This window comes from Impatiens glandulifera, chromosome 6 (genome assembly GCF_907164915.1).
Source record: "Impatiens glandulifera chromosome 6, dImpGla2.1, whole genome shotgun sequence".
In the NCBI taxonomy this organism is placed as follows: Eukaryota; Viridiplantae; Streptophyta; class Magnoliopsida; order Ericales; family Balsaminaceae; genus Impatiens; species Impatiens glandulifera.
The window spans coordinates 10,270,662-10,284,675 of NC_061867.1; the positions used below are offsets into that span (position 1 = coordinate 10,270,662).

General features: G+C 29.2%; 1 protein-coding gene across 1 annotated transcript; it reads right to left on the bottom strand.

Moving 5' to 3' along the window:
* Positions 1-2,516: 2,516 nt before the first annotated feature.
* On the bottom strand, positions 2,517-9,224 carry LOC124941453 (protein argonaute PNH1-like). Its single transcript, XM_047481785.1, has 22 exons — positions 7,654-9,224; positions 7,351-7,565; positions 7,130-7,279; positions 6,837-6,970; positions 6,641-6,750; positions 6,364-6,470; positions 6,052-6,190; positions 5,868-5,984; positions 5,688-5,795; positions 5,230-5,301; positions 5,021-5,143; positions 4,776-4,935; positions 4,585-4,706; positions 4,370-4,507; positions 4,140-4,282; positions 3,882-3,944; positions 3,751-3,814; positions 3,551-3,686; positions 3,383-3,456; positions 3,075-3,169; positions 2,957-2,988; positions 2,517-2,834 (listed from the first exon to the last, which is right to left on the bottom strand). Exons 1-22 carry the CDS (start codon positions 7,906-7,908, stop codon positions 2,683-2,685), a joined length of 2,709 nt encoding a protein of 902 aa, XP_047337741.1. The 5' UTR covers positions 7,909-9,224; the 3' UTR covers positions 2,517-2,682.
* Between the last annotated feature and the right edge of the window lie 4,790 nt (positions 9,225-14,014).

The window sequence follows — 14,014 nt, forward strand, 5'->3', positions numbered from 1 at the left end:
ATAGAAAATATATTAATATTTAATTAATAAATATATAAATTTAAAAATAAAAATTAATCATGGTTACTAAAAGAGGCTAAATGAACTAATTTTTAATAATACGTACGTTTAAATGACCTTTTATTAGTATATACGTTTAAGTGAACTAGTTGTCCAAGTACATACGTCTAAATGAACCTTTTTTTTTAATTTCTAGTATAACAACATTGTTTTCAATTATTTTTGATTTTCTAGCATTCATTATAATGTTTTAGATTAAAAAATATTCAAAAAAAGTGTTTCTACATAGCATAAATCAAACAAATATATTTTTTTAAAACAATTCTAAATAATTCTACATCAAACAAGTCTTTATAAAAAAATTAATGAGTTTTCAATTAATGTGTATTGAAGCTAAATTAACGTGTTTTTTAGGGGAGTACGCGTTGACGCTTCTTCATATCACCTTTTTTTTCTTCATAAAGATCATTTTTTTATTTACTCTCCATTAATGGACTTCTTATGATCTCTATAACCAGCAATGACATTTTTGTCCATATGATTCATTATTCATTCATTTGTATTAAAGATTTTGTATAGAAAAAAAAGCAATGAATAGACAATCAAATTTACTGAAATTCTTTGAGCAAAAATTATATATATATATATATATATATATATATATATATATATATATGCTTGTTTTTACAATAAACCAACAACACAACTCAAATGTAATATATTTTCCAGACATTTCCAATAGATCATTGTTATTCTTCACTGTCTACGCCGAAGAAATGACAGTTAACTGCAAAGAAATGAAGCAGCCATAAAACTTCTTATAGAAACCATTTCTAGGCCCGAAATCACCTCACAAAATTTGGGACCAAAAATCACCCCGAAATGCTGGTTTTGGGATTAAAAATAGTAGTTTCGGGACCAGAAATGCTTGTTACCAATAATAGTGGTTTCGGGACTCTTTTTTATAACCCTAATCCAAATCGATTCAGCAGCTAAAACATAAACGTTAAACATAAATATTTATATGACAATCATTTCGAACGGAAGATAAACGAAGGAAAGAAAAAAGCTTACCATTTCGATCGATCGGAAGAGAAGATGTCGATGAAACGTTTCAGTAAGATCGATAGTGGGTTGAGTTTTGGGAAAATGAAACGAAATATAAAGAGAGAGATGTCGTGGGGGTTTTGGTTTTGGAAAAAAATGAAACGTTTCATAAACGGAAGAAGTCTTACCATTTCGATTGATCGGAAGAGAAGTCGATGAAAATGAAAGAAGAGAATCGAATGTGGGTTTAAGAAAAATGAAACAAAAGAGAAAAATAGAGAATGAAACAAAAGAGAGAAAAAATAAGGTTTTAGTTTTGAGGGAAAATAAAAAGTTTCAATTTAATTATTTTTTTTTACTCTCTCATACCCACGTGCCACGTGAGATTCGTGACTTAACTTTCGTGGAAATTTAGTTAAGAATATAATTTCTCTATTGATAATAATAAACAAAAAGGTATGAAACATTAAAATTATCTAAAAAAAACAAAAAATGTATTCAAAAGATTATTAGCATAATTATAGAAGTATAAATATATCAATTGTAAACAATACGAGTTAAATATAGACTTATGATTGAAATAAAATGATCAAATGGGTATGGTTTTGGACCAAGCCCGATTTCTGCCCGCAACCCTGCACCTGACCCGCTGATTCGACTCAGAACCCGACGCTAGCTAGGTCTTAAGTTTTGTTTGTTTTCTAGTTTTTTTGTTGTCATGTTTGTATTTATTATTTTATTCTCTGTTATTTTATGCTTTAATCATTTTTTTTTATGCTTTAATCATTTTTTTTTTAAAAAAAGGAAAATTATTAAAAATAATATTTTGATAAAATCAAAACAAAAAATATTCGCTAAAAGTCTGGTTATTATTTTAGCATTTCACATAAAGGTCTGGATTATAAATTCACAAATATAATTTTTTTTTTTTAACCATTTGACTAATTTTGTCATAAATTGGACATCCATCTGCTTTTATATATATATATATATATATATTTACTCTAATTTATATATATATTTTTTTTTATTGATGTAATGAAATTGGTTCCGAATTTTCTTTGTCACGCCTAAACTTAGCCAAGACATACATAATAATTTTTATTATCAAATTTGAAGGACACTTGCACATATGAAATAAAGTCGAAACTTTTTCAAAGATGTAACCAAACACCGAATTCCATTTAAAAAGAATATCTAATTGTAATATTCTTGCATTAAATTTACTTTTTTCTAATTTTATGAGAAAAATTAGTTCACTACTAATATAATTGAGAAATTAATTTAATAGACCAAGCTAAAAAGGAAACTCTAGTCAAATCTACCATTTCGATTTCTCATCTCACTCTAGATTCGAGATAAAGATAAATTATGAGATTTAAATTGTTAAGTTCAATTTATTTTACGAGATTGATTTAACAAAAAAATTAATTTTTCGACTATTCAATTTTTTTGCATTACAACTAGATATAACCAAAGGAGACATTTGAAACATAAACAAACAGTTTAATACAATCCCTATTTGTTTTTCCTTAACCAGCAGCATATCCGAAAATTTCCCTAAAAACATACTATGATCTCTATACAATATAAACAACCAGCTGCAGCATCAAACAGTTGATAATTGCTCGACTTTCAACAATAAAACATCACACTTTTTACCTTCTCCTTTAAGGCAGGCAATGGTCTGAAACAACCGCGTGCTGAATTAAGACCCTCATGGGCGTGCGGTTCCATGTAAAATCGGGCTCGATAGGCTGCTAGATGAGCATAATAAGCTGGTGGCACTGCATTCAGAACCAGCCAACATTTTCAAAATGAAATATAACAAACAAATAATGAGACTAATTGGACCAAATACAATTTGTAGATGTCTAATGAATGGAAGAAAGGTAATAATGGTGTTTACCTAAAGACACTGACCGTGTGCATCTGGCATATCTGAAATGAATTATCATCTGGATTAATGTTATGCGAGGAAATAATAACGTTGTAATAATAAGATTAAAAAGAAAAATGAAGCTCACGTGTAACATAGGTTATTTGTTAGAGATTGGATCTCATCGGCCGAGAAATTGTTCTCATCCCACAGAACATGATAGTGAGCCGGCCTACTGGTTCCCTGATCCGGAAAAAATTACATTCGATATGTTATGTTTGTAAAAAGTATATAATATTCTGATCATAAAAAACGAAACAAAGAATTATACTATAACTTGGATTATGATAGGAAATATCATATACCAAATTACATAAATCGTTTAAAATTTTAACTTGACAAAATACATATTCCCAAATTGGCTTCATGTCAATTTAAAATGAAAATGATAATAACCTGGATTCCGGCATGACTGCAAAGGTAGAAATCAAAGTCAGTAGGATGACAAATCTTGGTGTCGATAACTGTCCCTGATTTTTGTTTTTGCAAAAAAAAAAAATACATTAAAAGAAGCAATAAACAAAGTTTACAAGACAAAGTAAGAACATGAGATTGAACAAATACCAGGTAAGATATTCCCACTCTTGTCAATGCTACTCTTGTCGTTATGATTGCTTGCAAATAGTCGTGTATGGTGTCGCTTCTGGACAATAATAAATGTTACAGGTGGCTGATAAGTCGGGTCCAATGAAGCACACGCCTAAAGACAAAAACTTGTGAGTAAAAAGAGAATAAAAAAAGTGTATCGATTCTCCCAAACCAACCTTACGGATTGCATCGAGCTCATATAACAGAACCTGGTAAAACTGTCCATCGCTAACCCCATCCCTGCATAATTAGGATTGTATTCACAGCACGAACATGTAAATAACTTTAATAACAAGTTTATTTATACCTGTAAAATATTATCCTCATCGGTTTTTGTCCAGTCGCCTTTTGGAAAGACAATAAAAGCTCTCTGCATATTGAATAAATCATATCATGTTATTTTCCGCCTTTTATGTAGGGTTTGTTCATATTGGTTCAAATCATCAATCAAACATTATATATTAATACCCTTTAAATCTTCATTCCCAAATAACTTATTTTTTCATAAGCCAAATGAACAAGGTTATTTAAATAACTTAGATCATTTCAAAGAATGACGATGCACCTGATCATGCCTCCACAGACAGCAGTTCCTTGAGGATCTTTCCATGTTTTATACAAATCTTGAATCAGTTCTTGCCTGTGAGGCTGAGCAGACACTAATCCAGCATACTTTGTAACTTCTGGCCAGTCTTGGGAAGCAACAACCTGTGTTGAATTCATTTACATGGCTTCAAATTAAAAAAAAATATATATATATTTCGAGATAAAGCCAATTCCAATAGTGATTCTTACAGCTGCTATCGAGGGACTACACTCCTCTACAGACTCGGGATGAGTTACATCTGCCCCAAATATTATTGTCGGAACGTCGCTGACAAAGGGGATTCTTGATTTTATTGCATCCAATAAAACAGTATTCCTTCCTCCCATCTGGTACAAGGAAGAATGAGAGAAAAGAAAATTGAACATATGAAGTTATAAATATATTTAAATTGAATATATATTACCTTCACATTAATTTTAAGCGACAAATTTGCAAGGTATTGTCGGCTAATCTTCGTAACATGCTTTGTTAAACAACACTGTGTAATCAAGCCCAACTCGGTTTCACATATTCGTTTCAGATCACCTGATGCAGAGAATACAAATTAGCCTCATCTAAAAAGATCGAATTTTAGACTTCAATATGTTTTTATACCATAAAGGGAGCCATTGTTGTCTGGAAGAATGACAATAAGCAGTTCCAATTCCTTTCCTCCAAGTTTATTTGAGGCGGCATTACACACAAATTTCAAGGCTTTCCTTACTTGATCGGCTCTAGCAGAGTGAATGGCTATAACAGGCTCACTTTTAAACTCCTAAAACAATAAAAACATGGCGTTACTGAGTAATAATGATAACCATAATTAGATTTTCGATGACATTTTCATTTTAAAATATTACCAGTCCAGCACATTGGCACATCTGTACCAACTGCTGACAAAAGGCACGAGCAGCGCTGTCCTGGATCCCCCGTGAAAAGTTTATGCAAGCCCAACAATCGACAGTGCTTCCATTTACGACTTTCTGAATCTCAAATGATAACTATATCTGTTTAGAATGTAAATAAAATTAAGAGAAGCATTGACCTGCAAGATATTCAGTGTTTATACCTTATTCATCATATTCCATTGTCCAACTTTGGGTAAAATCTCCTTTTCTTTGCCATTGTCATTATACTTCAGCTATAAATATGTACAAAAATGTTAATCATGTCACATATAATATATCAGGGGCCTATATAGAAATCTGAATCCTGATGAGAAACCACCATTACTTTTTCTATAATCTGTGTCTAAACTAAGTTCAGTTTCCAACTAAGTTCAGTTTCCAAATGAGGCCAAGCTTAGAAATAACTCCCAAAATAAGCCAAATTTTTTATATATATTTCTATCCTTATTTCCCAAATAGCACATTTCAAAAATAAATAAATAATTGTGAACCAAAATTCTTTTTTTATGCTTTAACTTTAACCTCTAAGGCACTTGTTAACAAGATAATATTCAAAATATATTGTTTATCGATACCAAATTTTAATGTTTCAAAAGAAATATATGAAGAATATCATTACCCATGGCGCCGGAAGCACTCGAGCCTCAACTGAAGTAAGCTTGTCATCTATACTGATGCCGAATTCCTTAGCATATGGATCTTGATTATATCCATTTTGATGAATAGTCTGAAACAAATCATAGATTCGTTATTTCCATAATTTAAAGAAGTTAGCAACCAAATAGCTAGTATACAAAACCTGCAAAATGTCCATCTCTTGCTCAAGAGGGCGTTGACATGATGATTTCAGTAAAGACGTTATCTGCTTATCGTTCAGCCTCTTTGTGTATCTCTGCCCTCCAACTATCTTGCAGGCCTGTGTCGAACATGTATATTAGAAAAAAAAAAATATGAATTCATTAATAGTGGAGTTGAGAGTTGACCTCCATAGGTAGATAATTGACTTTTCTTTGACTTCCCACTTGGAGGCAAGGTAGATGTGCATGTTGAATGGTGAAACCATAAACCTCTTGGAAGTATTCAATGACTGACTTCATATTCTTCTCTTCGTCAATTGGAAAACTTGGAAATTAAACAAAAAACATATTAATGGTTACATACTTTGAAATATCGTCAATTATGAACCCATGACCTCGAGGACATGAGTTCTTGTGCTCTACCACTGAACTTGTTTATAAATGGTTTAATTCAATGATAATGAAAAAACTAACAAAATAAAGAAGGAAAGTGCTTACATTAGCTCCCTAGTAGGTTGTGATGTCAAACCAGAAACCCTATACTTTCTCCTCATACTTCCCCTGTGAGTAACCTCTACTTTGACACCTCTAAGAGCTTTCTTGACCTGTTTACATTGAAAAATACACACTTAATCAAATTCAAATTCTATAATTTTACTTAATACATAAATGTATTTAGCCCAATAACTATATTCAATCATGAACGGTGAACCTCATCATTCGATCTTAATGTGACCGGTAATTAAAGCCTTCAAAATATTCATAATTGTTATACCTTGACACACTCGGCATCAGACAGTGGCCTACTATAAACATCTTTACCCAGAATTTGAGCCACGTATTCAATAACAGGAAGAGGCTCAATGAAAGCAGTTGATGACATATCTGAAAAACATAAAAAAAAAGGAAACTTTAGTTAAACCAGAATTTTATCATCAGTGGATTGAAAAGAACTTGGTGAAAGATATTACCTATATTCAGAGACAATCCCATTTGTGTAGGTTTTATACTTTGATAGAAACCCTTCCATACTTGTAAACCATTTCCTAGTGACTGTGGTTTCTTTAAATTTGGTGAATAAAAAAATCTCCCAACTGAAAGGTTCCTGGATATGTTCCATTAAAGTGCAATGTGAGTTTGTGTATTTGAAACCGAGTGGTGCGAATAAAACAAAGGTTTCTCATTTGGATCCAAATTCAGATTAAGAAACAAAAAGTGTTTCCAAATGGGTTTTTTTTAAAAGAATTATGAAACAAATATGCACCTTTGAGAAGCACGCTCCTTCAAAACAATATCAATCATTTTGAGCACTTCCACAGGGGCATCAACTTTCTTACCGGATAGAAAGTCACGTAATTGACTTATATTTGCACAAGCTACAAACTTGATTCTCACCCTATATTCTCTTTCCCTGCTATATATATTCTCCATAAAATCAATCAATCAATCATTAACAGAATAAAACAATGAAGGTTAATCACATACATTACATAAACAAGTCCTGTGGATTCCTTCTCTTCTTCCAACTTTATTATGAATTCCTTGGATTTAAAAGGTAGCGGCCCAGCAGAATAAAGTGTTCCTCTTCCATCATAAACAGGAAGCCTCCCACCCAACATGGTATGTCTTTGAAACGTAACTAGATCATTCATGATAGCTTTATTCACCATGGTAGAATGAACATCAGGTTTTATTTCAACCTGAAAACAAATAGTTTACAGAATAATGATATATGGATCAAAAAGGTTAATAACAAAGAAAAGAAAAAAAAGGGATTTAAGAATTTACACTATATTGTGTCAATTCCTTGTCTGATATCTCAGCTAAGAGATGATTGGCCTTTACCATACACTTGGTACCCATTTGGCCAAAACCAGGTCTAGTTTGAAAAACAAGACTCTTTTCTGATAGAGAAGAAGAATCAACACCATTTTCAGGCTTAATTTGATGAGAAAAAGTTTCCACATTGGTGCTCCTATCTCTCCTCCTTCCCTTAGCCTTCTCTATACCTTTAGGTTGCCAATGAGGCATTTCTGAAGGCATGTTTCAGAAACCTTCAAATAATTCTAAAACATGTCAACCATTATAGACTTATAATGATCTTAGGTACATGTAGAGAAAGGAGAGAGGGAAAGAAGTAAAAGGGTGTGTGTATGTATGTATAATAGGTGAGAATAAAATCTCAATAGCTAACTTATTTATTCTTCTTCAGACCTGTTATTCTCTGAGCAGCTTTGATCTTAAAGTAAAGAAAAGAGAGACATAAAGACATGCAGACTACCCATGTGAAAACAAATACTATCCTAGCTAAACTTTTATACAAACTAGAGAAACCAATAATTTAATGAAACACTAATCTAGTGGGTAAAATTAGGAGGATAAGTAAAAGAAAATAGTGATAAATCATAAATGAAGACAGATGAATGTAAGTTTTTAACTAGTGGACCTTTAGAAAAACCAACTACACACCTCGTTTAACAGCACACATTTGTATTTGTAGGCCAGCCAACTTTGCAGAGAAAGTAAAGCAACACAAAAAACCCTTTTCAGCGACATATAAGGAACTTTGTTTTAACTCATTGAGAATATCATAAGTATAGATGCATGCTATAAGAGACAAATAAATAATTTAAACACACAATTAGGTCTGTATTTGGCTTTTACACAGATGGGTCAATCAAAAACCAACAGCAGCAGCAGAAGCAAAAGCAGCAAGATCTAAATGTTTTCCATAACCATAACCATGCAGAAGAGAAAAGAGAAGTAATTAATTAAAAGCTGATGAATAGATTAGCTTAGCTTAGCTAGATGCTGCTACAGATAAAAGGAAATGAAACCAGAAAGTAAACAAATTTGATCAGAAAGAGACTAAAGGCGTGTATGGAAATGAAGATAGGAAAAAAGGACAGATGGGTAAGAGGTGAAGTGCTAGTAGCCAAGAATGTCTATCGTCATGTCGCTCTTTCCGCATTGAGATGGTCCTGTAGTAACGTAATACAGGAGAATTCTACCCTTTGAACAGTATTGTAGATGAAATCACTTTAAGAAAGGGAAAATTGACTGAAAATGACGACTCGCTGCTTGGATTAATGACTGAGAATTAAACCCAACAACGGTTGAACGAACGAAAACGATCTTAATTGTAACCCCACCAAGTTGAAAGGAAATACGAGGAGTATAGAGTAGAGTAGACAGTAGACTAGACAGTAAAGGAAGAAGGAAATCCTTCCTCCTTCAGCTGGCTCCGGCAGTCAGATTGGGCGGGGCCCTTTGGCTGTGCTTCACAGTTCATTATCGCCACCGAAACAGCCGACGCACTCAGACTTTGACGTTGACAGTCATTCAACCTCCTCGAGACCTGGACAACGAACGAAATACACAGAATCCATTTTCAAATAAACACACTATAGAGAATTTGAATTATTCCATTTATGGTTTGGATTATAGAAAGTTAAATGATTTTTTTTAAATAATTGATGACATAAAAAAAAATATAATCACGTTATCTTGGTGAAATTCTCGAAAAAATAATTAACTTCGTTTTCATCAGTTTTCTAAAACGAATATCAAAAAATATCATAATAATAACATTATTAATACTACGATAGTTAACAATTAGTCTCAAATATGACATATTAACCGCATCAATTCAAACTTTACAACATTTAGCCGAAGACTTGGGTATCACCTATTTCTTTGATCGTCCCAAACATGTCAATATTAACATCGATGGTACGTAAATGTAACTCGTTGTCCTTCGCTCAATGAGAAAATGGGTCAAAACCTATAGGATCAAACCTATGGGAATTAAGTAATGATATAAAAAAAAATGGGGGAAAATTAGAAAAGAAAAATGAAGTCGAAGAGCCCAAACTCCAAGTGAATAAATTCAAACTGGAAAATAATCTTTCGGATTCTCGAAGAATGAGGGGAAAGGGCGTATTATTCAAATCATTGGTCCGGTACTAGATGTAACTTTTTCGCCGAGAAAGATGCATAATATTTATAACGCTATGATAGTTAAGGGTGTGAATTCTAGTACTACTCCACAAATGCTATAGATAGTAGTCACTTTATCGACAATTCAAAAGTAAATGAGTTGTCGATTCAATATTCTCGTGACACATACGACAACGACTTACTATAGTATAATATTTATATTATAAAAAATAAAAATTACTCACACTATTGAAACTAGAGACCAATTGAAATTTCGATTTCTTTTTTTCGAACTCACAATTTGGAGTTTTTCATTGTTAAAGTTATAGAAAAAATTATTTTGTTTAACGGTTTCAATTTTTTTTATTTACGTGATATTTATAAATATATAAATAAAATATATATCACTAATTTAACTATCAAATTTTAGAAAAAAAAAACTCTTAATTGAATAATAAAACTCTTAAAAATTCGATAATTTAATTAATGACATAAATTTTTTATTTATTTATAAATATACGTCAATAATAAGTAACTGAATTTGAAACATTGAGACAAAATATTAAAAGTCACAAATTTAAAAAAATAAAAAATAAATAAATAAATTTAATTGAAGATGAATATAAACACCTTAATTTGTCATTTATTAAATATGAGTATCTGCACCTACCTGAAAATTAAAAAATCATGGTAAAATTATATAAATTATTATTGTTCCAATATTTCGGTTTATATATTAATTATTTCCAATAACATTTCTTTATTTATTAATAATGATTACAGCTATATGTTCATATTTTACTATTCATTTATTTTTCATTTACATTTTTTTTTAGAAAGAATAAAAGTATACTGTATATCAATATATAATTTAAATTAATATTTAATTAAGACCGGGTTTGAATTACCATCATTTTTCTCTCTCATCCTTGAGCATTGTTTGGTTTAAATTATTTTATTTTAAATTCAAATAATTTTATCACTCTATTACTACTCTCTTTATTAATAATATTTAACAAGATACCTTAGATTTAAAAATATATATTATATATATTCCTAATTTTATTTCATTCAGATAACTATTTTTTAATAATTTATGTTGAACTAAGCTGATTTAAAAAAAATATAACACTTAGCATGTTTGATACATAGTTAATTTAGGTTTAATAAAACAGTCTTGTTTTTATTACATTACATTATTTAAATTATCAATTATAATATTATTTCATTAAAAAATTATATATAATTTTTAATAATTTAAAATAATTATTACTTCTTATAATCTCAATCTTAACATGAACCTAATTCTTTAAATAACCTAATCAAGTTATGGAGAAAAAAAAAACATTATTAATATTGTTTATTATATATTAATGTACTTCAAAAAAATTACAGAATAATTCAACTTTTCATAAAAAAAATTAAAAATATATATTTCAATAGTTTAATAAATTATTTAAAATAACTCAATTCATAAGATTGAAAAAGAAAGAAGGAAAGACAGGATATCTGTAATTCTCTTTGTACGGAAGATATGGCCTATAGAAGTGAGGTGAGAGTGATATTATTTCCATCAATTGAATAAAATATAATCAATTGAATAATTATTTCTCTAAAAATAATTCATTTAATCATAATTACATAAAAATAAAAAAATAAAAATAAGACTCACATATTTTTTCTTAAACAAAGATCAGAAAGTTATGTGAGTTTTTTTTTTTAAATATATGAAAATGCAATAGTGGTTTTTTATAATTTTTGTGTTGCGGTAGAATATTTAAAAGGTAAAAACAGTTTGGTCAAATTATTATCCAGAATGTAATTCAAACTATTTATGTCGATTTACTAAAATTCAAATAGTTGGTATAAGATCGGTATAATCAGTTTGATTTATTTATAGATTTATTTATTAATAAAATAAAATATAAAAATCAGTTTGAACCCGCATTATATAAATAATATACATGACTAATGTTATTAATAAGGTGAAATAGTATATAATTTATAAAAGATTATAAATAAAGTCAGTTTAAAAATTTTTATATATATATATATATATATATATATATATTCTATGAATGAGAGTCATGAGTCTCTATAAATTGTCCTAAAAATAAACACACAAATATCCCAAATATATAGCAGATTCTCGACAACTAGCATCTACATTCATTTTATTATGTGATTTTCTAACCACTCATGAAAAATAATATATAATTAAATGAATATTTATTTATTATTATTATTACTTAATATAAAAAGTTAGCATAACATCTCAAAACTATTAATTTTAATTTTATTTAAGACGTTTTAAATAGAAATGAAATATATGATATTTAGTTTTTAAAAAAATATTTTTAACACTTAAACTACTTGAAAATTATAACTGGTCTAAAACCAAAGTGTCAAACTAAATTGATAACATTGACATGGTGTGGACTTTCTATAATGTTTCAATTATAATTTGGAACAAAAGTAAAAATAAAAAAAATATAAAAAGGAAAAAAAAAAAAAGATTATTATTATTGTGTTTAATGGAAAATTTAAAAAGTGGGTTTGTTGATTTGATATCAAACCAACCAACTTTTATATAAACCAATCAACTTAAACAATTAGAGATCCACCAAATAAATTGATTGAAGTGCCATCTTCTTGAGTGAATTTAGTAATTTGTGATAAGACAATAAGAATCTCACATAAAATTTGTCTAATTAAAAACAAAGTAGTGAAACTTTTTGGGTGCAAATGAATTTGGCTAGCATATTGTATAATATGAACATGTAAGGTGAAAACCAATTACACCTATCTTTTTTTTAACTACTTTTAGTCTTTTCAATCTATTCTTAATTTGTGCTATTATTTAATGGCAAATTGTGCAAATTATTATATTCTCTTCTCTAATGAATACCTTAGTCCATTGTCCATTTTAGCCCACCCAATGAAGACGAACAAAGAAAAAAAGGTAATAGATTGTTTCTTATGGGTATTTTATCATATTTATTTTACTATCTTTACAATAATATGAATAAATGAAAATGCTTAAACTTTTCAAAAAAAAAAATAGTTGAAATTGCAAAATTTTTGTTTGAAAATTATATATTTGCATATCTTTGCATTGCAGTGGATGTCCCTAATACATTGGCTCAATTTTTACATGGTTCTTTTTTGTTCTTATAAATGATTGCACAATAACTTATATTAAGCGATTGCTATAATTTTGTGGCTTATGCCATATGCATTAAAAGAGAGTGATAACGATTTTTAGAGTTCTAATAATACTTTATTCGTCAGGTAGTGTAGTACGAGCTTTCCCAAAATAGCCTCATTTGAAATTTAATTTCCCAAACTAGGTTTATTTGTTCAATCTTTCACAAACTAGCCTATTTCATTATTCAAATTCTTAACTCGGTATATATATATATTTTTTATTTTTTTATTAATATAATAACTTATTATTAAATATATATTATATATTTAATTTTTTTATAATATAATAAATATTATCATCACCTTTATAAATAATTAATATATATTGATGTTTCTTTACCAATTTTTTTTTACCAATTTTTTTTTGTTATGATTTCTTTATAACATTTCATGTATTATCATTTTAAAATATCTTCATCCAAATTTATTTGAAAAGATTAAAAGCAAGGCATAAACATATAAAAGCGTTTCATACAATCAGCAAATCGAGATCTTTGAGGTGACTACTGCACGTTACCAAACAAATAAAGGTTTTTAGAAAGGTGTCAATAAGTATATCGTCGACCTATGCAGATGATTTTGTTCTTGTGGAAAATGGTATATGTATCACTTTCCATGTTCGCATATAGTTGTTGGTTGTTTAGTATGCAAGCTTGATTGGACTCAATACATTGAGTCATATCACAATTTGACATCACTTTCTGAGATGTGATAGTATGAATTTCATCCCATGCATAACGAAGCATATTGGACGTTCCCATTAACACATGATTGAGAAAAATATGATAATCTCATCCCAATAAAAATTTGAGAAAGAAGAAAAATAAACGAGATCAAAGTCCACAAATTCGAACTAAAATGGATAATTTACGAAAGACCATAGTTTATGGGAGGTGTGGTCAAGAAGATCATACGAGACGTAGTAAACGATATTCTCAGCAATATCGTCAATAGTTTTAAAATAAGATTGTTGTAATATGTTTTATTAATTATTAAGTTGTTG

Coding starts and splice junctions, on each gene's coding strand:
- LOC124941453 (XM_047481785.1), bottom strand. CDS start 7,908: ATGCCTTCAGAAATGCCTCATTGGCAACCTAAAGGTATAGAGAAGGCT. Junction 6,191..6,363: donor CAACCTACTAGGGAGCTAAT/GTAAGCACTTTC, acceptor TTAATTTCCAAG/TTTTCCAATTGACGAAGAGA. Junction 4,283..4,369: donor GTAGTCCCTCGATAGCAGCT/GTAAGAATCACT, acceptor AATTCAACACAG/GTTGTTGCTTCCCAAGACTG.